Raw genomic sequence first — 17,954 nt, forward strand, 5'->3', positions numbered from 1 at the left:
GCAGCCAAGCTCGCAGTGGCTCCCCACTGGCTGCCTGGGTGATCCTGGAGCAGCCACCTTCCGGTAGAGACCTCTATTAGTAAAGGAAGCTAGTCCCTCCCCCAGGTGCTGTGAGGAGCCTGGTTACCAGGTGGGGGAGTATTTGGTGGAGAAGATGTCCTGTGATAGGTGTGGCAGGGTTCTTCTCCGGGTGGCTGCCCGGACCCCTGTAGGTCTGCCTCCTCCCTCTCGGCCCCTCCCTTCCCCGGGCACTCCTGGGAGGTGGGGGTGTCTAGGCTTGTCCTGGCCACAGCAGCTGATTGTTTCCTTCAGACCCCTCCCTGGTGATGCCAAATCCACAAGGCCTGAGATTCTGCCCCCAAACCTGTCTGACCAGTTGTCTGGAAGGAGGGGGGTTCTGGGGAGGGGCAGCAGGAGGGGCTGGAAGCAGCCTCCCCCAGCCCAGCAAGGCCAGAGCCGCCTCTGGGGCTGTGGACACTATAGACCGGTCCTGGGACCTTGCACGGACAGAAAGTGGGATGTTTGGCCTGGCCATGGGGCTCAGAAGGGGACCGTTTCAGCTGCTGATGCCGCCGCTGCTGCTGCTGCTACTGACCATTCTCCAGTCGGGGACAGGCATAGGTGAGTGAGGGTTGGAGGCCAGCTGTGTCTGACCCACACACCTCCCCCCCCCCTGGCTGCTTCCCAGACCTTCCCATGTCTGGGAACTGGGGCCACCCTTCTGCCAAAAGTGGCCTCTAGAGAGACACCTGCCCCCTCAAGAAAGGAGAACCAGGACTACTGCCCTCCATCACCACCCCCGTCCCGCGTGGACTCCTTGTCACTGCCCGGTGTCCTCACCCCACTCACTCACTCACTTCTCCCCAAACGTTCTCCTCGCCTTCGGCCTCAGGAGGAGAGGCTTCACTGAGCCTGGCTGGGACAGAGGAAGGGACTTTGGACTTTCAGCAGATGTGGGGGGATGGGTGGGGGTCTCCCAGCCCACACCCACCTCTTACCCCCAAGGCAACTCTCTGAGGGGGTGCTAGAGGGATTCCCCCCTCCTCTGCTCTTAAACCAAAGCTGTTTGGAGAGCCAGGGCTCCCCACCTCATCTGCTGCCCCAATCACTTTTCTTCCAGAAGCAAATCTGGTCCCTGACCATGCTCACAGGCATGCTGTGTGCACTGGTGGGTCTCAGAGCAGGCCTGGCCACTCTGAGGAAGGAGGAACCTAGCCTCCCCTCCTCCCCACCCACCCGCACTCTCCAAAGGTCTAGCCCTGACCCAGGTGTTTGCTTAGAGCCCAGTGGAACTGAGTGGGGACGAATCGCATTGAGCTGAACTGAAAAAAAGATAGCAGGTTCTCGAGACCCAGTTTGGGGGGCTGGGAAGAGGAGGGGCACGGTGGCCTTGTGCCTGACCTTGGGGGGAGGAGGGGGGGCAATAGTTAAAACAAAACAAAACAAAAGCCCTCCGAACTCACAGCCATGGAGTCGGTGCTGACTCAGGAGACGCGCCCCTGTGGGTGCCTGAGACTGAGCCTCTCTCCCAGACTAGACGGTCTCGTCTGTGTCCTGTGGAGCAGCTGGTAGGTGAGCCGCTTAATCCACTGTACCACCAGGCTCCTCATCCTCATAACCTGTGATGCGAGGCTGAAGCACTGAACTTTTCGTTAACACTTCAAGAAACAAAGCTCGCTGCTATCAAGTCAATGTCCACTCTGGCGGACCCTGCCGGACAGGGGAGAACCGCCCCTGTGGGTCCCTGAGACTAACTCCTGCAGGGACTGGAAAGCCCCATCTTTCTCCTGTCAGTGGTGGTGGCTGGTGGCTTCCAACTGCTGGCCTCGAAGTTAGGGGTTTTGAACTCTCTGAGGGGCAAGATTGTCCATCGTGAGTCCCAGCAGGCATCTGGGAGGAGGCTGCCCTCTCCCCATCCCCGCCCCCAGGAAGGACGGGGAGAGCTGAGTGGGGAACAGGCCTGAACGGGAGGTGCCTGGGGGCCAGTTGGGAACTGGGTGGGAAGGGAGAGTTGTTCAATACTCTGAACCTGGTGATGCTCTCGGTTAAGATTTGCACTGCTACCCCAAGGCCAGCAGTTCAGGCTCACCAGCCACTCCGCAGTAGATGTACCTCCTGAGAGACCAAAGACAGGGTCATGATAGGTCGAAATTGACTCCGTGGCAGTGGGTTGGGTTGGATGCTCCTCAGCCAGCCTCAGAGCTGAGTCACAGTCTCAGTGGGGACCTGCCTGGGCTACCCCTCACCCCCACCCCCCGCCTGAGCCATTCATGTCTGGCAAATACATGTGGGCGGCATTGGATGGAAAGTCTCGATGGAGAAAGTCTGAGTCCCAAGCCACTGGGCACCCCAGGACTGGGCCTGTATCTTGGGGGGCCTCCTGTGCCTTCCCTGGCTACCATCACCTGGGGACCCCAAGAGTGATGGGGAATTAAAGTGGGGTTCATCGAACCTCTTCTAATCTCTCATAGTACCCACCCCAGTAGGGTCCCAAGCAAGAGAGCAAGGAGCTGGAACTCTGGCCACCTCCCTCTGTCCAGGGGCACAGGCTGGCCAGGGAGGGTTCCTGTCTGCCTGGCTCCCCAAGGAAAGAGCCCAGCTCCTCCCTCAGCGAGTGTGTGGCTCCCCGCTCAGACTTTGATTCCCAGGGCAGTGGGGGTGCCTCCTGCCTCAGCTTGGATCTGGGGAAGGCCTGCCCTGATCTGTCTCTTAGCCACCAGCCCTTTCTCCCTGACCCCAGAGCGCATCGGCTATGTGCCTCGGCTCGCAGACGCCAACCTGGAGGGCAAGGTCACCCAGTCCACCTTCACGCTGGAGCAGCCTCGGGGTCAGTTCGGCCACCAAGACATCTCCGACTCTGATGCCATCTGGTTGGTGGTAGCCCGCAGCGACGGTGAGTTGACTGGCCGGCCCTCGACTTCCCTTCTATGAAATGGGCAGGTGGGCCAGGAACCAGCAACAAAGGTGTGTGAGGGTGTGCGTCCCGCCCCTTGGGGCCCCACCAACTGACCCACGGTGCCATCCCTAGCCATCCGCAACTTCACCGCTCCACAGACGATGGAAGGCTTGCCTGCCCCGGCTGACCTCCCCTGGAAGGGTTACTACCTTACTCTGCAGGCCCACCGAGCCCTCTACTCCAACAGCCAGGCCCTCAACCAGCTTCAAGTCCTCCGAGTGGGCAACGACACCCACTGCTCCCCCAACAAAACAGGGTGCAACCACCCCCTGCCCGGCCCTGGCCCATATCGGTGAGTGACCCTGCCCGGCCCCTCTGGGGGATGGGTGCACCCCACACTCCCCAAGCCTGAGCTGGGAATGCTCTTGGGCCCCACTTCCTGGTCTAGTTCTGCAACTGGGAGGTGGGACAGTGAGCAGGACCAGGGGCTTGGGAATTCTGCTCTCTTGAGCAAGGGGTCCCTCACCTTGAGCCCCGGGCCCCATGATGGAGCTAACGAGGGTGTCTCCCAATCCAGACTGGGCATCCCCTTGTCTCCCGACCCTAACTAAGTGCTTGATTCGCTGATGTTAGCTGAGAGATCGAATCCAGCACACACACCCCACAACCCCCGCCAAATGAGGACGCTGACCCCTAGGGGGTGAGCAGGGAAATGTCTTGGCTGGGATACGCACCACTCTTTGTAAAGAGTTGCATTCTGGAAACCCACAGGGGCAGTCCTACCTTGTCTATTCGGTGAATGTAAGTCAGATTTGACTCTAGGCAGTGAGTTTGGTGTGGTGGGGGGAGGGGTTGGGGCCAGCCCTTGGTGGTGAAGGGGGTTATGGGTTGGGCTGCTAACCACAAGGTCAGCGGTTCGATACCACCAACTGTTCTGCAGGGGGGAAAAAAGTCTTTCTACTCGGACAGTTCTACCCCGTCACACAATAGGGCCGCTGGGATTCGGAAACGCCTAGATGGCCCTGCTAGGGTTTGGGTTTTGACTGGGCTCTGAGCTCCTGCTCTACGCTCCACCCCCTGGTGCTCTCCCCAGGCCCTGGGAGTCAAGGGTACCCAGTGTTAGGACCCAGGCCCCCCTATTCCATGCTGGGTCTCCCCATCAGGGTGAAGTTCCTGGTGATGAACCACAGGGGGCCAGTGGCAGAAACTGAGTGGTCTGGAGAGACACGGCTGCAGAGAGGTATCGGGAGAGGAGAGGAGCGACTGCAGTACCAGGGGCTGGAGGCCTGGGGCTTGGGAAGGGCTCCCAAGAATGGGGTGGTGGGCACCCCATCCAGGGCCCCTAAACCTTCCTGCTGTCTCAGGTGCCTCCCTCCCAGCCCGGGGGTGGGGGGATGGGGCTCTTCTCAGGTCAAGCAAAAGCTCCTTTCCTGGCTTCTCCCCCTCCCCCTCCCCCTCTGGGTGCGGTGTGGTCCCCTCAGCGGAGGTCCTGCAGGGGACTTCGGGGGTACAGAGTGCGGGCACTGTGGTCATCATCGCTTTCCTGTCGCTGCTGCTGGCCGTGTTCCTTGCCACCCTCCTGGTCCTGCTTGTCTACACGTGGTGAGTGGGACCCTCGTGCTTTTGGAGCGGGCGCCCCTCTCCCCCTAGTGGCAATGGGCGATATTGCAATTGGCGGGCGGGAGATGCGCTTTCAAGGTCAACCACTGACTTTTGCTCCAGACATCAGAGCCGCTTGCGCTAGGGCCTGGCCGAGGGGTGGGGGTGCCCGTGAGGGTTTGGAGAGGAACGGGGAACCTGGCCTCTGAAGTATGGGTGGAGGAGGGCCAGGGAGTTAGGATTGGAGGTGGCCAGGCAGTGGGACCAGGAATCTTTGGTGCCCAGCTAAAAAACAGGACAGAGGAAGTGGTGGTGGGTTTTGCCCAGGGGAGATAGGCAGGGCTCCCCTTGGCATGGGGGGGTGGGGTGGGGCGGGGGAGAAGGGGAGAGCATCAGGACCAGGTGATGACAAGGGGGGGCGGGGTTAGAGACATGGAATCAAGGTCTGGCTATCAACTTCAGGATAACAGCTAATGGATCCACTTCTGGTCGGGACCAGGTAGCAGTTAGTCCCACTGGGCCTGAGGTCACAGGTCACGGGCAACGGGACTAGCAGCAGGGAAAGAGCCCATGTCTGCTAGCCGAGCTGGCCCGTGGCACCTGTTTCCCCTGGGCAGTGGCTGTGGGCCCGCCACCTGCGAAGTCGACCCCCCCTCTCTCTTCACTTCCCAGCTTTGACACGTGCGGTAGTACGAGCATTTCAGGCCCCACAGTGCCGGAGTACATAAGCCGATACAGTGCGCACCAGACGGCCAGCCCTGCATCCTGGACCCCCGCACCTGCCCTGCAGCCTCAGTTGTAGTCCAGGCTGCAGAGGCCTGGGAGGGAGGCCCCCCTGCCACGTCTCAGGCCTGGGAGAGATGCTCTTTTTCTGAGGGTCGGAGGAGGGTGTCTTCAGCCGAAAGGCTGGGCCGTCCTGGTGAGAAATAAACGTCCCAGTCCGCCTGCCTGTCCTTGATGTCTGCCAGCCTCCCTCCCCACAGCTTCTCTCAGCTAGGCAGGGCAGGGGGAGGATACAGGGCCAGGGGGAGGGCCAAGCCCCCCTGTCACCTGAGACTCCATGGACCATCTGTAAAATGCGGAGGAGGGAGTGGGCCCCTTTGGGTCGAAGCCGAAAGCCAGGTACGCTGAGCATGCGTGAGAGGTGCCTCCCCAGTCCTGACCACCTCCTCTTATTCCAGAGGTCGGGTGCTGGAGGACCTTGAGCTTTCCGTTGACCCATCCACAGACCCCTCCCTGGAGGCGGCTGCTTAAGTTACCCACCGCATTTATCACAAGGAGTCCTGGGGCATCATGGTTACACCCGGGGTGGCTAACCTCCAAGTCAGCAGTGAGAAACCACCAGGCTCTCTGAAGAAGAAAAAGGAGACTTTCTACTCCCGTAATGAGTTACAGTCTCCGAAACCCACAGGGGCAGTTCTCCCTTGGCCTCCTATGAGTCAGAATCAACCCGAGGGCAGTGTCACATTGTCACACTTGTGGGTAGAGCCGGCCCAGGCGGGGCGGGGGGACAAGGGAGCATGTGTGAAGCTTGGACTCTGCCCAGAGCTGGGGGACTCCAGACCCCCAATTATTCAGGGCACCCAGCACTCTTCATCATGGCCTCCCTGGAGGGGCTGTAATGGCCCAGGCCAGGCTCTGCGTCAAGATGCTCACCCCCTGGGTGAGGGCTGCAGAGGGGCTTCCTGGGGGGGGGGGCACAGCAAGGGGGCCTGGGAGCATTCGGTGGAGGAGGGGGGGGACACTGGTGAGCTGCCCAGAGCCATTAGACCAAGAGGAGGGCCTGTCATCAGAGGGGCCTCAGCCTGGGCGACGGCGGGAAAAGGGGGTGCTGACCCAGGAGTCCTGGTGTGCAGTGGGCACACGTGGGGCTACTACCAGCAATGTCTGAGGTTCAAACTCCACCAGCCGCTCCAAGAGGCTCTCTATTCCTGTAAACAGTTCTGGTCTCAGAAACCCACAGGGGCAGGGCAGGTCGCTGTGAGTCAGGAAGGCCTCTAGAGCTGTGACTTTGTTTTTTTGGGGTGTGCGGTTTGGCTGGTTTCCCAGGTGCCCTGATTAATGGATGAGCCAGAGGAGACACATCCTGCTCACGCTGCCGGAGGAAATGCTCCCTGACCTGGCGGAGGATGGGAGGGTGTCGAGTGCCCAAGCCTTCACCCTTCCTCCAGGACCTAGGACAGATACGTGCCCTCCCTGGGCCTTGGTTTCTCCTGGTATAAACAGCAGAGATTGACCTGTCCCCACGTACCTTGACCAACACTCCATCTGGGTCAGGGACACTGGCAAGGTAAAGATGCAGGCTGTCTCATCTCCAAGGGCAATGAAGGAGTGTGTCAAGGTGGGTAGAACCGGGGGAGGCAATAGGAGAGGGGTCAAGGTCCAACATCCATAGGGAACCCCAGTTCTCCTGTCAGGAGGGAGAGGGTGGCGTTTCCAGAACCAGCCAAGAGGAGGCATGGTGAGGGTCGGGCCTGCAGGAGCAGGGGCTGTGGGTACCAGGATGCAGACGCTGTCACATGGTGGCCTGCAGGCCAGGAACAAGGGACTGCCTGCCCCAGTGTCTTTCCTCCTGCCCTCTGGTCTCAGACTGGCGCCTCCACTGGTTTGGAATATTCAACCCATGAGAACAACCTCCTGGCCTTAGAGAAGGACACAGGACGGCCAGGAGGAGCCCAGAGGGCTTTGGCCAACTGGAGCCAAACCTGGGAAAGCTGAACCTTCCTACCCTGCAGACTGAGGACCAGGCAGGACACTGTAAAGTCCTGTCCCAGACAGGCTTTCCAGGAGCCAGCATGGTCCCTGAGCCTCCGAGGACAGGGGAGAGTGGGGCCCCAAATACCTCCTTTTGGGGCCTTCTTGCTTCTTCTTTGAGGACCCCCCTCCCTAAAGCCCTCTTGGGTGAAAGCATCTCTCAAACTTCAGGAGAACAAGGCAGACTTGGGATCAATGGCCATGCCTCCCTCCTGCCAAAGCAGTGGCCTCTGTGAGGGGATCCTGCCTTCCCTAGCTCCACGCCCCACCCCTCACCATGCACACACCATGCACACACCCTCCCTCCCTTCTGACCAGACATCCCAAAGGCCCCTCACACCAAGCATGTCACCCCACACACAAACCTGGACCGGCTGCCCCTGCCCTTGTCCTCCTGGTTCCCTGGTCCCCTGGCTTCTGGACAGACCCAGAGCACCCTAACCCTGACCTCCAGGTCCCTCAGGCCTGTGACCGATGCATCCTGGCCATAAGTCACCTCCTCAGGGCCTACCCAGTGGGGAGTCCTGGGCCCCCTTGCCAGGAATGGGTGAGGAGCCCGGCCCCATAGAGTGAGGGTCTCCCTAAGCTCATTTCCCAGGGCTGCTCTGCAAATGGCCACACTGGGGGGCTTAGATCACCCGAATGTGTTCTATTGGAGGTCTGAAAGCCAGGTGTCTGCAAGCGGGGCCAGGCTCCCTGGAAAGGTTCTGAGGAACGCTGCCCTTCCTTGCTGCAGCTCCTGTGGCTGCTCCGAGCCCCAGTGGGACAGAGGCCAGACCTCTACTCCCATCAAGAGTGACAGTCTGAGAAGCCTGCTGGGCCGTTCTACCCTGTCCTGCAGGTTCGCTGGGACTCAGAATTGACTGTTGGCAGTGAGTTTGGGGGTGGTTGGCTGGTTTCTGGAGGAACCATGGTAGCATAGTGGGTTACATGTTGGGTTGATGACCTCAAGGTCAGTAGATCGAATTCACCAGCCGTTTCGTGGGGAAAAGACGAGGCTAAGAGTTCCAGTCTCGGCAACCCACAGGGCAGTTCTACCCTGTCCTCTGAGGTACTAGAGTCGGTGCTGACTCGAGGGCCGGCCTTGGGTTTGGAGTTTGGGACCATCCTTTGGCTGTGGCTGCAGCTCTGCAGTCGCTGCCTCTGCCTTTGCCAGGCCCTGTGCTCTCTCGTTGGACACGGAGCCGCTCTGAGTCAGAATCGGTTCCATGACAGTGGGTTGGTTTCTGTTCTGTTTTCTTAAGCAGTTTTATTGGGGTCTTATCCACATGCCGCACAATCCAGTGGTTCAACCCTATCGAGAAGACGGCCCTTACCACCGTCCATCTTCTTTCCCCCATGCACAGCCTTGTTCAGGCGATGATTTTTTTTTCCATTTTGGCAGAAATATACACGACCGAACATCTCCAACACAGCAGCTTGTACGCGTATGACGTTGATTATCTTTGTTGCGTTGTGTAACCCGGATCGATAGCCCTCCTCAAGGGTCCCACCACCACTCCAACGAGCTCAAGACCCCCAAAGCAGGCTCTTCCTCCTGCACCCATGGGAATCATTGGTCAAGTTTGGTTTCTCTCTTGTTCTTTTGTTTTGTAGTGTTCTCGAGAGAATAGTCACATGTCCATAGTTCAACCGCTTCTAAAAAGTGGGGTGTGCATCATCACAATCAGCTCTAAGGCCCCCCTCTCCCCACCCGACCCCCCACTTTGTTCTGTTTCTATACCCAGGGTGGGTGCTACCTGAGGGCCTTAGCTGATGCCTTCTGCATGGTCCCTCTTTCTGAATATGGCCAATTCTGAGGGTCTCGGGGGAGAGGAGGACACGGCTCAGTCCACCTAGTGCCTCCCATCTGATCCACGGAGGAAGACTTCAGCCCAGACCGGCTCCATGGACTTTTCTGGGGCTGGCAGGCGGGAAAGCCTGAGCCAGGGCCCCCAGCTCTAGAGCAGTCTTTGGTCCGCCCTCTGCGGAGCTCAGAAGAGGCTGCTGTCCAGCTCGGGCCTCAGGTCTCTTGGTCCCTCCTTTGTCACTCATTCATCCCCTCCTCAGCACACAGTCCCTGACACCAGTCAGGCAGGGGCAGGGTGCTGGGGCTGGGGCCATTCCTCATCTCAGGACAGAGTGTGGGGGAGGGGTGTGCACCTGACAGGGGAGCCCTGGGAACAGGAGGGGTGGACTTTGAAAGACAAGCAAGAGGTGGGGGGGGGGGGCACAGGGACATTCCTCGGCCCACACAGCCTGGCAGGCTCCCTGGACAGTCACAGAGCAGCGGGCCCATCAACACCCCAGCTCCCAGGTACAAGTCTGAGGAGCAGAGACTTGAGGACATTGTGAAAGAAGTAGGAGGGGCCCGGGACTGGGTGGTCTCTCCATGACCCTGCATGTCAGTCTGTCGGTCACCCTCTTCTTCTCCCCCTCTCTGCCCGTTTCTTGCTCCCCCTCTTGACTCTTATTTTTAACTCGGACCAGTCCTGGGAGCTGGCTCTGCTTCCATGGGGTTGGGGGAAACTGAGGGACCGAGCTCATGGTCTCCCCATAAACACGGATAAACCACTTCACTGGCCTCAAGTCCCACATTGAGCCCAGAAGGATGAAAGAACCAAAAGGGGGAGCAGGAAGGGAAGGGGAAGAGAGGAGACAGGAGGGGGAGAGTGGGTGTCAAAAAGGACCCCCCTGGAACCCGTCCTCACTGGCCCAGCCCGTCTCGGTCTCTATGCCCTGGGCCCTCTTCTGGCCGCCCACCCAGACCACCGTGTCCCTCACACAGGAGTCCGGGGGGCTGGAGCAAACTTGCAGAAAATTCAGTAGCTCCCCTTTCTTCCTCCCACAGTGGACATTGGCTGGCATGCCCAGTTTGACCAGAGAGCTAGGTGCTCTTGGGAACCCTGTCGGCCTGGTTGTGGGCAGGCTGGCCCCAGGCATGTAGTATTAGAAGCTTGCAGGACGGGAGGGGCGAGGAGAACAAGGAGAGGGAAGGCTCCACTCCTCCAGCATCTGTGACACTTCCCATCACAGGAAGATCCCTGGCGATGTTTCCAGCTCAGAGGCAAAGAGGCAGATGGTGTGGGGGTGGAAGTGGGGTCCCAGACACACTGTGATGGGGCCCCCTCTGGGGGATGACAGCCTAAGTCGAGAGAGTGTCCTCCTTTCCAGCGCCCAGGACCCGACCCGGCTGGTCATGAGGCCTCCTGAGGACTTGGGGGTACAGAGGCACAGGACTCCCCACTTGCCGGGTGGGGGCTTCCTGTGCCCTCGGGACAACGCCCTCGACCAGCATGCCATCCCTGCTGCCGACTCAGCCCCCGTCCATCAAGGGGACCCGACAGTCCTTGTGGCCACCCTCCGTGGCAGGAGGTGACGACAGCGGGGTTAACCCTGCACCTTATGTCCCAGGCGACGGGAACTGGTCTAAGCCATCCAATGATACCACCAACCAACGGGTGGCGAGGCTGTCAGTGACCCGTGCCCGTGTGTGTCCCAGGAGCGCTGGGCTCCAAGACACTTGGGAGAGTTGCTTCTTCCGTCAGTCTCCAGGTCTTTCCTCTGCGTCACTTCCGGGCCTGCTTGAACTTCTGGCCTTTGGGGCTCGCTGCCCAGCCTATTGGGCCTCCGCACAGCAGGCAGGGATGCTCCTGTTTGGGGGCCCTGTGGGTTCCTGGCAAATCCCATTACGGAAAGAAACGTTGGTGCTGAGTACCCTATGTGCCAAGAGACCCAGCTGGGGCATAGGGGACCTGGGGGCCAGGAACCTCACCACGAAGGTGGAAGGGGTGGAGTCTGTGATGACATTGAGGAAGGAGGTCCCCGCCTGACTGGAGCCCAGGCTCAATGGAGTGGAAGTGAGTGGCGGGGGCTGGGCCGGCCAGGGAAGGGCAAGAGCGGCACTGAGTGCAGGGCGGCTGCAGGGAGCCCTGGGGTGGGGGAGCTCTGGGCAGGGGCATCGTATAGCACACCTGAATTGGCAAAGTACAGTGGAAGACAGTTACAGCAGAAAGGGTAAGTGGAGGCTAGAGCCAGCTGGGGTAAGGCTAGAGGGGAGTGGACTGTGGGGCCCTTCCTGGGAAGCAGGGACACTCCCAGTTCTCCCACCCTTCTGCTGTGGGACCCTGCTGGCAGAGCACCCCATCCCAGGAACAACACTCTGGGAAGCTGCCCCAGGGGGGCCCCCCTGGAGCCCCACTCCCCTCCCACCCTCAAGCACTGGCTTCCTCAGTAGGGTGTGACCATTCCCTTTCTGGAAGGTTCAGGAGGTTAACAAGGGCAGTGCCCGTAAGTTCATCCAGGGGGGATGAACTTCTGGGAAAAGCGGGATCTGGGGCTAGGCTGAGGGCCAAGGCGGGTGGGTGGTGGCCCTCTGGTCACGGAGCCTGTCCACCTGAGCCCAGGCCCTCAGCGTGGCCACCTCGACCAGGGAGTGTCCGAGGCATTGAGTGGAGACCCCTTCTCTCCCCACTGTGACCGACCCCAGCCCGAACTGGGCAGAACTCAGGCCCTGGGGGGATGTGGCCCTGCCTGAGAAACCCCCCTCAAGGGGCTGTCATCACCAGATCTGTCGGCCACCAGACACGGCTGGTCTCCCCTCCACTGTTCATGGCCAGCAAACCCCCCTGTGCCCAGGTGCGGGCCAGGAAGCAGCAAGACAGACAGAGACTGCATGGGGTCCACACGGAGGGGCCCAGGCCTTGCAGGGGCAGAGATACGAGGAGCTAGTTCCGCTGGGCTCAGGGTTCCAGTTGCCCACAATGCACTAGGAGCAGTGGAAACAGAGGAGGCAGCAGCAGGGGATGATGGGAAGGCTGCCCCTGCCCCCGGAGGCGTTGGGAGGCAGGCCTGGAACGTGCCAGCGCTCTCTGGGCAGGAGTTGGCTGAGAACTACTAACCCCACCCTCCGTGACCACGCTGCGGCTCCAGCCTCCAGGCCCCCCTCTGTCAAGGGTCCTGGTTCCTGTCAGCGGAACCAGGGCCCTGTTCCAGGCCGGCGAGGTGGCCCTGACGCCAGAAACCAAGGCAGGTTTACATTCTGGCTCCCGCTGCGCTGGCCTTTCCCACATCTCCCGAGTGCTGCCCTTAAACACACATCCGTCTTCCGACGATGACGACGGTGGCGCCAGGCCCGTGACTTCTTGTCAGACACAGTCCCAGGGAAGCCCAGAGGGACCTGTCACCTGCACACCGGACAAGTGATCCCTGAAGAAAGCGGATGGGCGATCCCCTTCCCTGCGGATGAGGCTCGGGCACTCTCTCTGCCTCTGTTTCTCTTTCTGACTTCTTGCCTTTTGACACCATTGGCCTCGGCTGCTTTCTCTCTGTTCCTCTCGCTCTTTCTCCGAACAGCGGGAGATGAGCAGGGTCCTCCTAGAAGGGCTTCCTTCCCCGGCGGGGTTCGGTTTACAAAGAGATTTCATAGCAACCCTCTCCTTTGAGATAGAAATGACCCTGGGGAAAGAGAGAGAGAGAGAGATGACAGATTGAGGGACTTTGCCACTCATGGACTACAGAGGAGGAGCCCTGGTGGCGTAGTGGGTGAGAAGTTAGGTGGTTAACCACAAGGTCAGCGGTTCAGAACCCCCAACCGCTCCTCGGGAAGAAGATGAGGCTTTCTACTTTCACATTGAGCTATTGTCTTAGAAACCTGCCAGGGTAGTTCTACTCTGTCCTAGAGGGTCGCTGCGAGCCGGCATCGTGGGCATGCCCTTGTCTTTGGGCCTGGAGTTGTCCACGAGGACTCAGAGAGTCGAGGCATGGCCCAGGTGTGGCAGGGACTCAGCACACGGTTTCTCCGTCCACACAATGGGGTGAGAATAACAGGGTTCTGGTTCGGTGAGGGCCCAGGCGGCCACCCCTGAAATGCACCACAGGGAGATGTCATCTGAAGGCTGCCGGCCAAGTGGCCCATTGGCAGGGGTCAGCTGACATCAAGACCAACTGCTTAGTCTCTGTTCACAGCCATTTGGTGGTGTGCAGCCGGGGCAAACAGTGCCCAGAGAGATTGAATCACACGCCTAGCACCACACAGCAGGCCCCCCTATAGAAGTGGAGCTGGGATCTGGACTTGGGCAATCTGGCTCGGGAGCCCACATAAGCGTGGGCCTACTGCTTTACAAACAGCATGCATGCTGTGTGGTCAGGTGGAATAAGTAGAGGTGTCAAGATGAGCAGAACGGGGGTTGGGCTGGAGCTAGGGATCAGCCCCCTCCATCAGACTGCTCCGGGGAACAAGAGGAGGCTGTCTGTCCTGTAAGTTTACAGCCTCGGGGACCCCGTATCAGGTCACTATGAATTGGAATAGACTCAACGGCAGTGGGTTGGCCCTGTCTCGAGTCTAGTCCAGACTTCGCCACACACTGCTGTCACTGGGCCAGGAGCCTGCCAGGCGTCCTGGGGTCCCAGGTGGCCAGCACTGCAGGTTCCATAGCTGGGGGGCTCACCTTGCCTCCCTTGACGCCTGCCAGCCAGCTGCTTCCCCAGTCCTTGTTCCTGCCTTCTGTCTACTTTTCTCCAATGTTCCCTTCTCCTCCCTCATTTCCATCCTCTTCCCAGAAGCCTCTCTGCATTTCACTCCTCCTTCTGTGGGGTGTGAACCCAGAGTCAGCCCCTTGGGGCTGCAAGGTCCTGATCCTGGCATGAAGCTTGGCGTCCGCCAGGCAGGCAGCAGGGGCCCTGGGCAGTCTAAGGGAGCAGGGGTGGGTGTGGAGGGAGGCAGGCAGGGGAGAATGAGAAGTTTTCCTCTTGGCCACTACCCCTCTCTGCCCCATCCCCCCACCAACAAAACAAGACTCAGCAACCCTATAGGACAGGGAAACTGCCCCTGTGGGTTTCCTAGGCTTATTTTTGAGACTAACTTTAGGGGAGTAGAAAGCCTCGTCTTTCTCCCTCCAAGCAGCTGGGGGTTCAAACGCATAACCCATGACGCCACCAGGGACCTTCCCCTTGGCAGGGATCATGCTTTCAGGAGGCCCATGGGAAACGGCTCTCCGGCCGTGAACATCGTGAGGCCCGAGTTGGAGGAAATGAGGTTGGCTCCCAAACGTGAAAAGAACACAAACAGAACACAAGGAAATATTGACTTAAATGTCCCCGATGTGTAACATGACACCAGTTTGTGAGACGTCGCATTTCAAGACATGCCGGTGCACGTGCAAACAATTTGTGAGTCACGTTTCCTCGCTTGGACAGAAGCCCTGAGATTCCCAGGAAGGCCCGATGTTTGCCGAGCCCGCAGTGAATCACACGGCTTCCCAAATAGCGCCCAAAGCGAAGTTAGACAATCTCGTTAAATATGTTTGCAGCCAAAAACAGCCCTCCCATATAAAGCTGGGCTTTGGAGGCGTTTAGAAATGTTTATTGGGCTGTGGAGGGGGGTACTCCCTCCACCACCACCCCCCACACTCTTATTGCAGGTCCAAAAATAGTTTTCCACTTGTTTCCCTTGCCCCCACCCCCACCTAGGAGAAGCAATGCCCAGTTCCAGGAGCCCCCAGAGCAGAATGTTCTGGCCTTTTAGACTAGCTAAGAGCCCCTTGGATGCCTTTTCCAAAGTACCGCCCTTCAACAAACCCAGTCTTTCTGCTCCAACAAAAACCAAAAGAATGTTCTTTGCTTCCCGATCCCTCTGTTTAATCTCAAGTGCTATTAAAGTGCGCCCCTTCCCCAGGAGGCAGAAACTTCTTCACCTTCCACTGGCCCCCAAGGAGCTCATCTTGGTCCAGGGGTTCTCTCCCCACCTCCCGTGGAGGGCAGGCACGGCCCACGGTTCCCATCTGCTGGTGCTGCCCTGGCTCTTTCAGATCCATCGTCTCCTCTAATGCTAAAAGGAATTTAAATCAGAACATCTTCAATGTTTCCTCAAGGTATCCCATGGGCGGAACAAGGCCAGCTAGCTGCCCTGATGGGCGAGGGAGACAGGGGGTGGAGAGAGGGGCAGATGCATACGCAGACATGTCAAAATGGCAACTCGCTGCACTCCCAAACCCCACGTGCACCCACATGACCTCCCTGCTCCAGAGCTGTCACAGAAAAAACTCAAGGCTAAGGTGGCAGCAGCGGGGGACAGCCTGGTAAAGAGCTCATCTGAGTGCAGTGAACAGTGTCACCTCGGGGCCAGTCATCGCCACGCTTGTCTTGATCCAGAGGCCTCCCTCTCCACCCCGCCCCTGCCTTCTCCGTAGGGAAGCCACTGGCTTCCCCAGCCTGCTTTGCAGCAAGCAGGGTAGGATGTCCTGCTGAGAGGAAGTAAGCAAGCAGCAGGAGGAGGGCTAGCAATCCTGAGGGAAAGAGCTTGGAGCCCCGGGTGGGGGCCCAGCCACCATGGTGGGAGGAGAGCTGGCCTGGAGTAGAGCAGGTGGAAGACTGAATATGCCTGGTTCAGGCTCAGAGGGCCGGTCTGTGGGCTCAGTTGGGGAGGGAGGGGTAGCCGGGGCTCGCTCATAGCTGGAGTCCTCTGAAGAGAAGATGTCCCTTGGGAGGAGGGGAGCCTCCTGGGCCTGAGGCAAGCCAGCAGGAAGTCCTGAAGTGAACTACAAACTCCCAGTGGCCTAGGCTGGGCCTCTCCAGGTTAAAGGGGCCGGCCTACCACTGGACCAGCCACAAGGCCTCCCTGCCCACCACGTGTCACATCAGGTCTCAGGAGCAACCTGTGGAGAGGCAGTGCACCCCCAGTCTTCCCCAAAGCCAGCCAAGCTTCATCCCACCTGCTAAGTGGCCTGAGGGGGAGGGGGGTTGAGGGATGTTGAGGCAGAGGCAGCAAACCCCAGGAACTCAGGGCAGCTGGCAAACACCTGCAAGGAGAATCTTCAGGCCCCTGATGAGTCATGTTCCCTCTGATCACAACTGACGGAAAGCCAGTGCTGGAGAAATCGGGTGCTGCTGGGGGCGGCGCTGGCTGGCCTGCCCTCCTGTGTTGGTGGCAGTTACACCTGAGCAGCTGCTGTGGCAGGGACGTCGGCAAATCCGGTGGCAGTCACACACACACATGCACACACACACACACACACGCCCCTTCTAGCCCAGCAACTCCACCTCTGGAAATGCATCCTTGGTGACACTTGACACACATGCAAACTGACATGTGAGCCAAGCTGTTGGTGGCAGCGTGGTTAGTGAGAACACACACTGGCAACAAGCTGCCCTGTTCCTCACAAGGGGAAACGTCCAGGAGAACGAGGACTCGGTGTATCCGGAGCCACGCATGGCCTGCACGCTAAGATAAGAAAATGGTGACGTGTAAGCTACTAGTTGTTTGAAAATGGGGGTGGAGGAGGTGGAAACGCCTTCGTGTTTATGCATGGATAGGCAGGCTCGCTCTGGAAGGATAGGCAAGGGGCTGGGGACAGTCCAAGGTCCTCGGTGGCTGGGAGGAGAGAGAGACTTGTTTTCCATTGGGAGCCTCTCAGTCTCTTTTGTAAACCGTACACGTTCACACTCTCAGTAACAAGACTGGAGAGGGAGGTAAAATGTAGAGAAAAGAGAGAGATTTATGGTCCTTTGGATAGCGAACTCTTCAAAACCTTTGGAATCTGCTAAGTGTGGAAAATAAACAAAAAGCCCACACCCACGGCCATTGTCTCGATTCCCACTCCTGTCTATAAGACAGGACAGAGTTGAACTGCCCCTAGGCTTCCAGAAGAGGCTGTCAACCTTCACAGGAGCTTCTGTGGATTTAAAGGGCTGGCCTTTCTGGGAATGGTTCAGTGCTTAGCCCTCTGTATGACCAGGACTCCTCACAGAGGAAATGCACCAGAAACCTGAGGCTGCCTCCAGCCCCCACCCTGCCACCCCACAGGATCTCAGGACAGCTGTTTCTATGCAGATGATAAAATGATACCCACTCCTGGAAGGTCATCCAGCGGCCCACGGGCGCCCAGCAAGCGTGTCACTAAGGTGGGTTGGCACCCAAGTCTGCAGTCACACTTGGGGGAGGCAATTCTGCCCTGGGGAGTCGGCTGCCCAGGGCTAGTCCCCAATCCCAGAACTGGAACCGCTTAACCTGGGACAAAACCACGTCAAGTGAACAAGTCTAGACTTTCCACTCGGGACACTGGATCTGGCCAAGGATGGTACCCCAGTAGGGCCCACCGTCATGGGAGTGCCTGATCTCCAGAGGGAACGTCTCCACAGCGGTCTTGAGCACCTCATCAGGGCAGTAGCGTGCAGATTCCCCTGCGGAGGATGGGGTGGTGGTGGTAAATGAGTTGGCCCTAACCCAAGAACTGTCTGCGAAGAGCATCCGCTGGTTCATTCTTTCCACAAACATCTGCCCAGGGCTCCCGCGCGACCCACGCGCTGGTCAGATTCCGGGCTCGTGAGCGTGAGCACCTCCTGTACTTGACCACGCCTCCGGACTCGGACGCCTCCTGGAACCCCGCCTGTCCCTCGCCAGGCCTTCAGCGCAGCGTGGCGGGGCGCTGGGCGTCCACACGAAACTCGAGGTGGTACCTGCCCGCAGCTCCTGGCTCCCCGAGGGCCCGGAGCCCGCGCGGCGCCAGCGCCTCCGCACAGATCCCGCCCCGCCCCCACCCCAGGCGGCCAATGAACATAGCGGATCGGAACGGCCCCGCCCACCCCGGGACCCCGGCCGCTGATTGGCCTGCCCAGGATCAGGGTCCCCCCACACGTGGGGCGGGGGAGGGATGAATGAAGTGGAAGCGAGGCCCCCGCCCCCGCTCGCCTCCCTCTGCGGGCGCGGCCCGCCCCCCGGGGTGCCCTG

General features: G+C 59.4%; 1 protein-coding gene across 1 annotated transcript; it reads left to right on the top strand.

Moving 5' to 3' along the window:
• The first annotated feature begins 451 nt into the window (after nucleotides 1-451).
• Nucleotides 452-17,829, top strand: LOC142422935 (uroplakin-3b-like protein 1). Its single transcript, XM_075528142.1, has 6 exons — nucleotides 452-621; nucleotides 2,741-2,893; nucleotides 3,029-3,248; nucleotides 4,060-4,136; nucleotides 4,378-4,498; nucleotides 17,628-17,829. The coding sequence occupies exons 1-6, from the start codon at nucleotides 519-521 to the stop codon at nucleotides 17,827-17,829; spliced, it is 876 nt and encodes a 291-aa protein (XP_075384257.1). The 5' UTR covers nucleotides 452-518.
• Nucleotides 17,830-17,954: the final 125 nt, after the last annotated feature.

This window comes from Tenrec ecaudatus, chromosome 12, assembly GCF_050624435.1.
Source record: "Tenrec ecaudatus isolate mTenEca1 chromosome 12, mTenEca1.hap1, whole genome shotgun sequence".
Classification (NCBI taxonomy): Eukaryota; Metazoa; Chordata; class Mammalia; order Afrosoricida; family Tenrecidae; genus Tenrec; species Tenrec ecaudatus.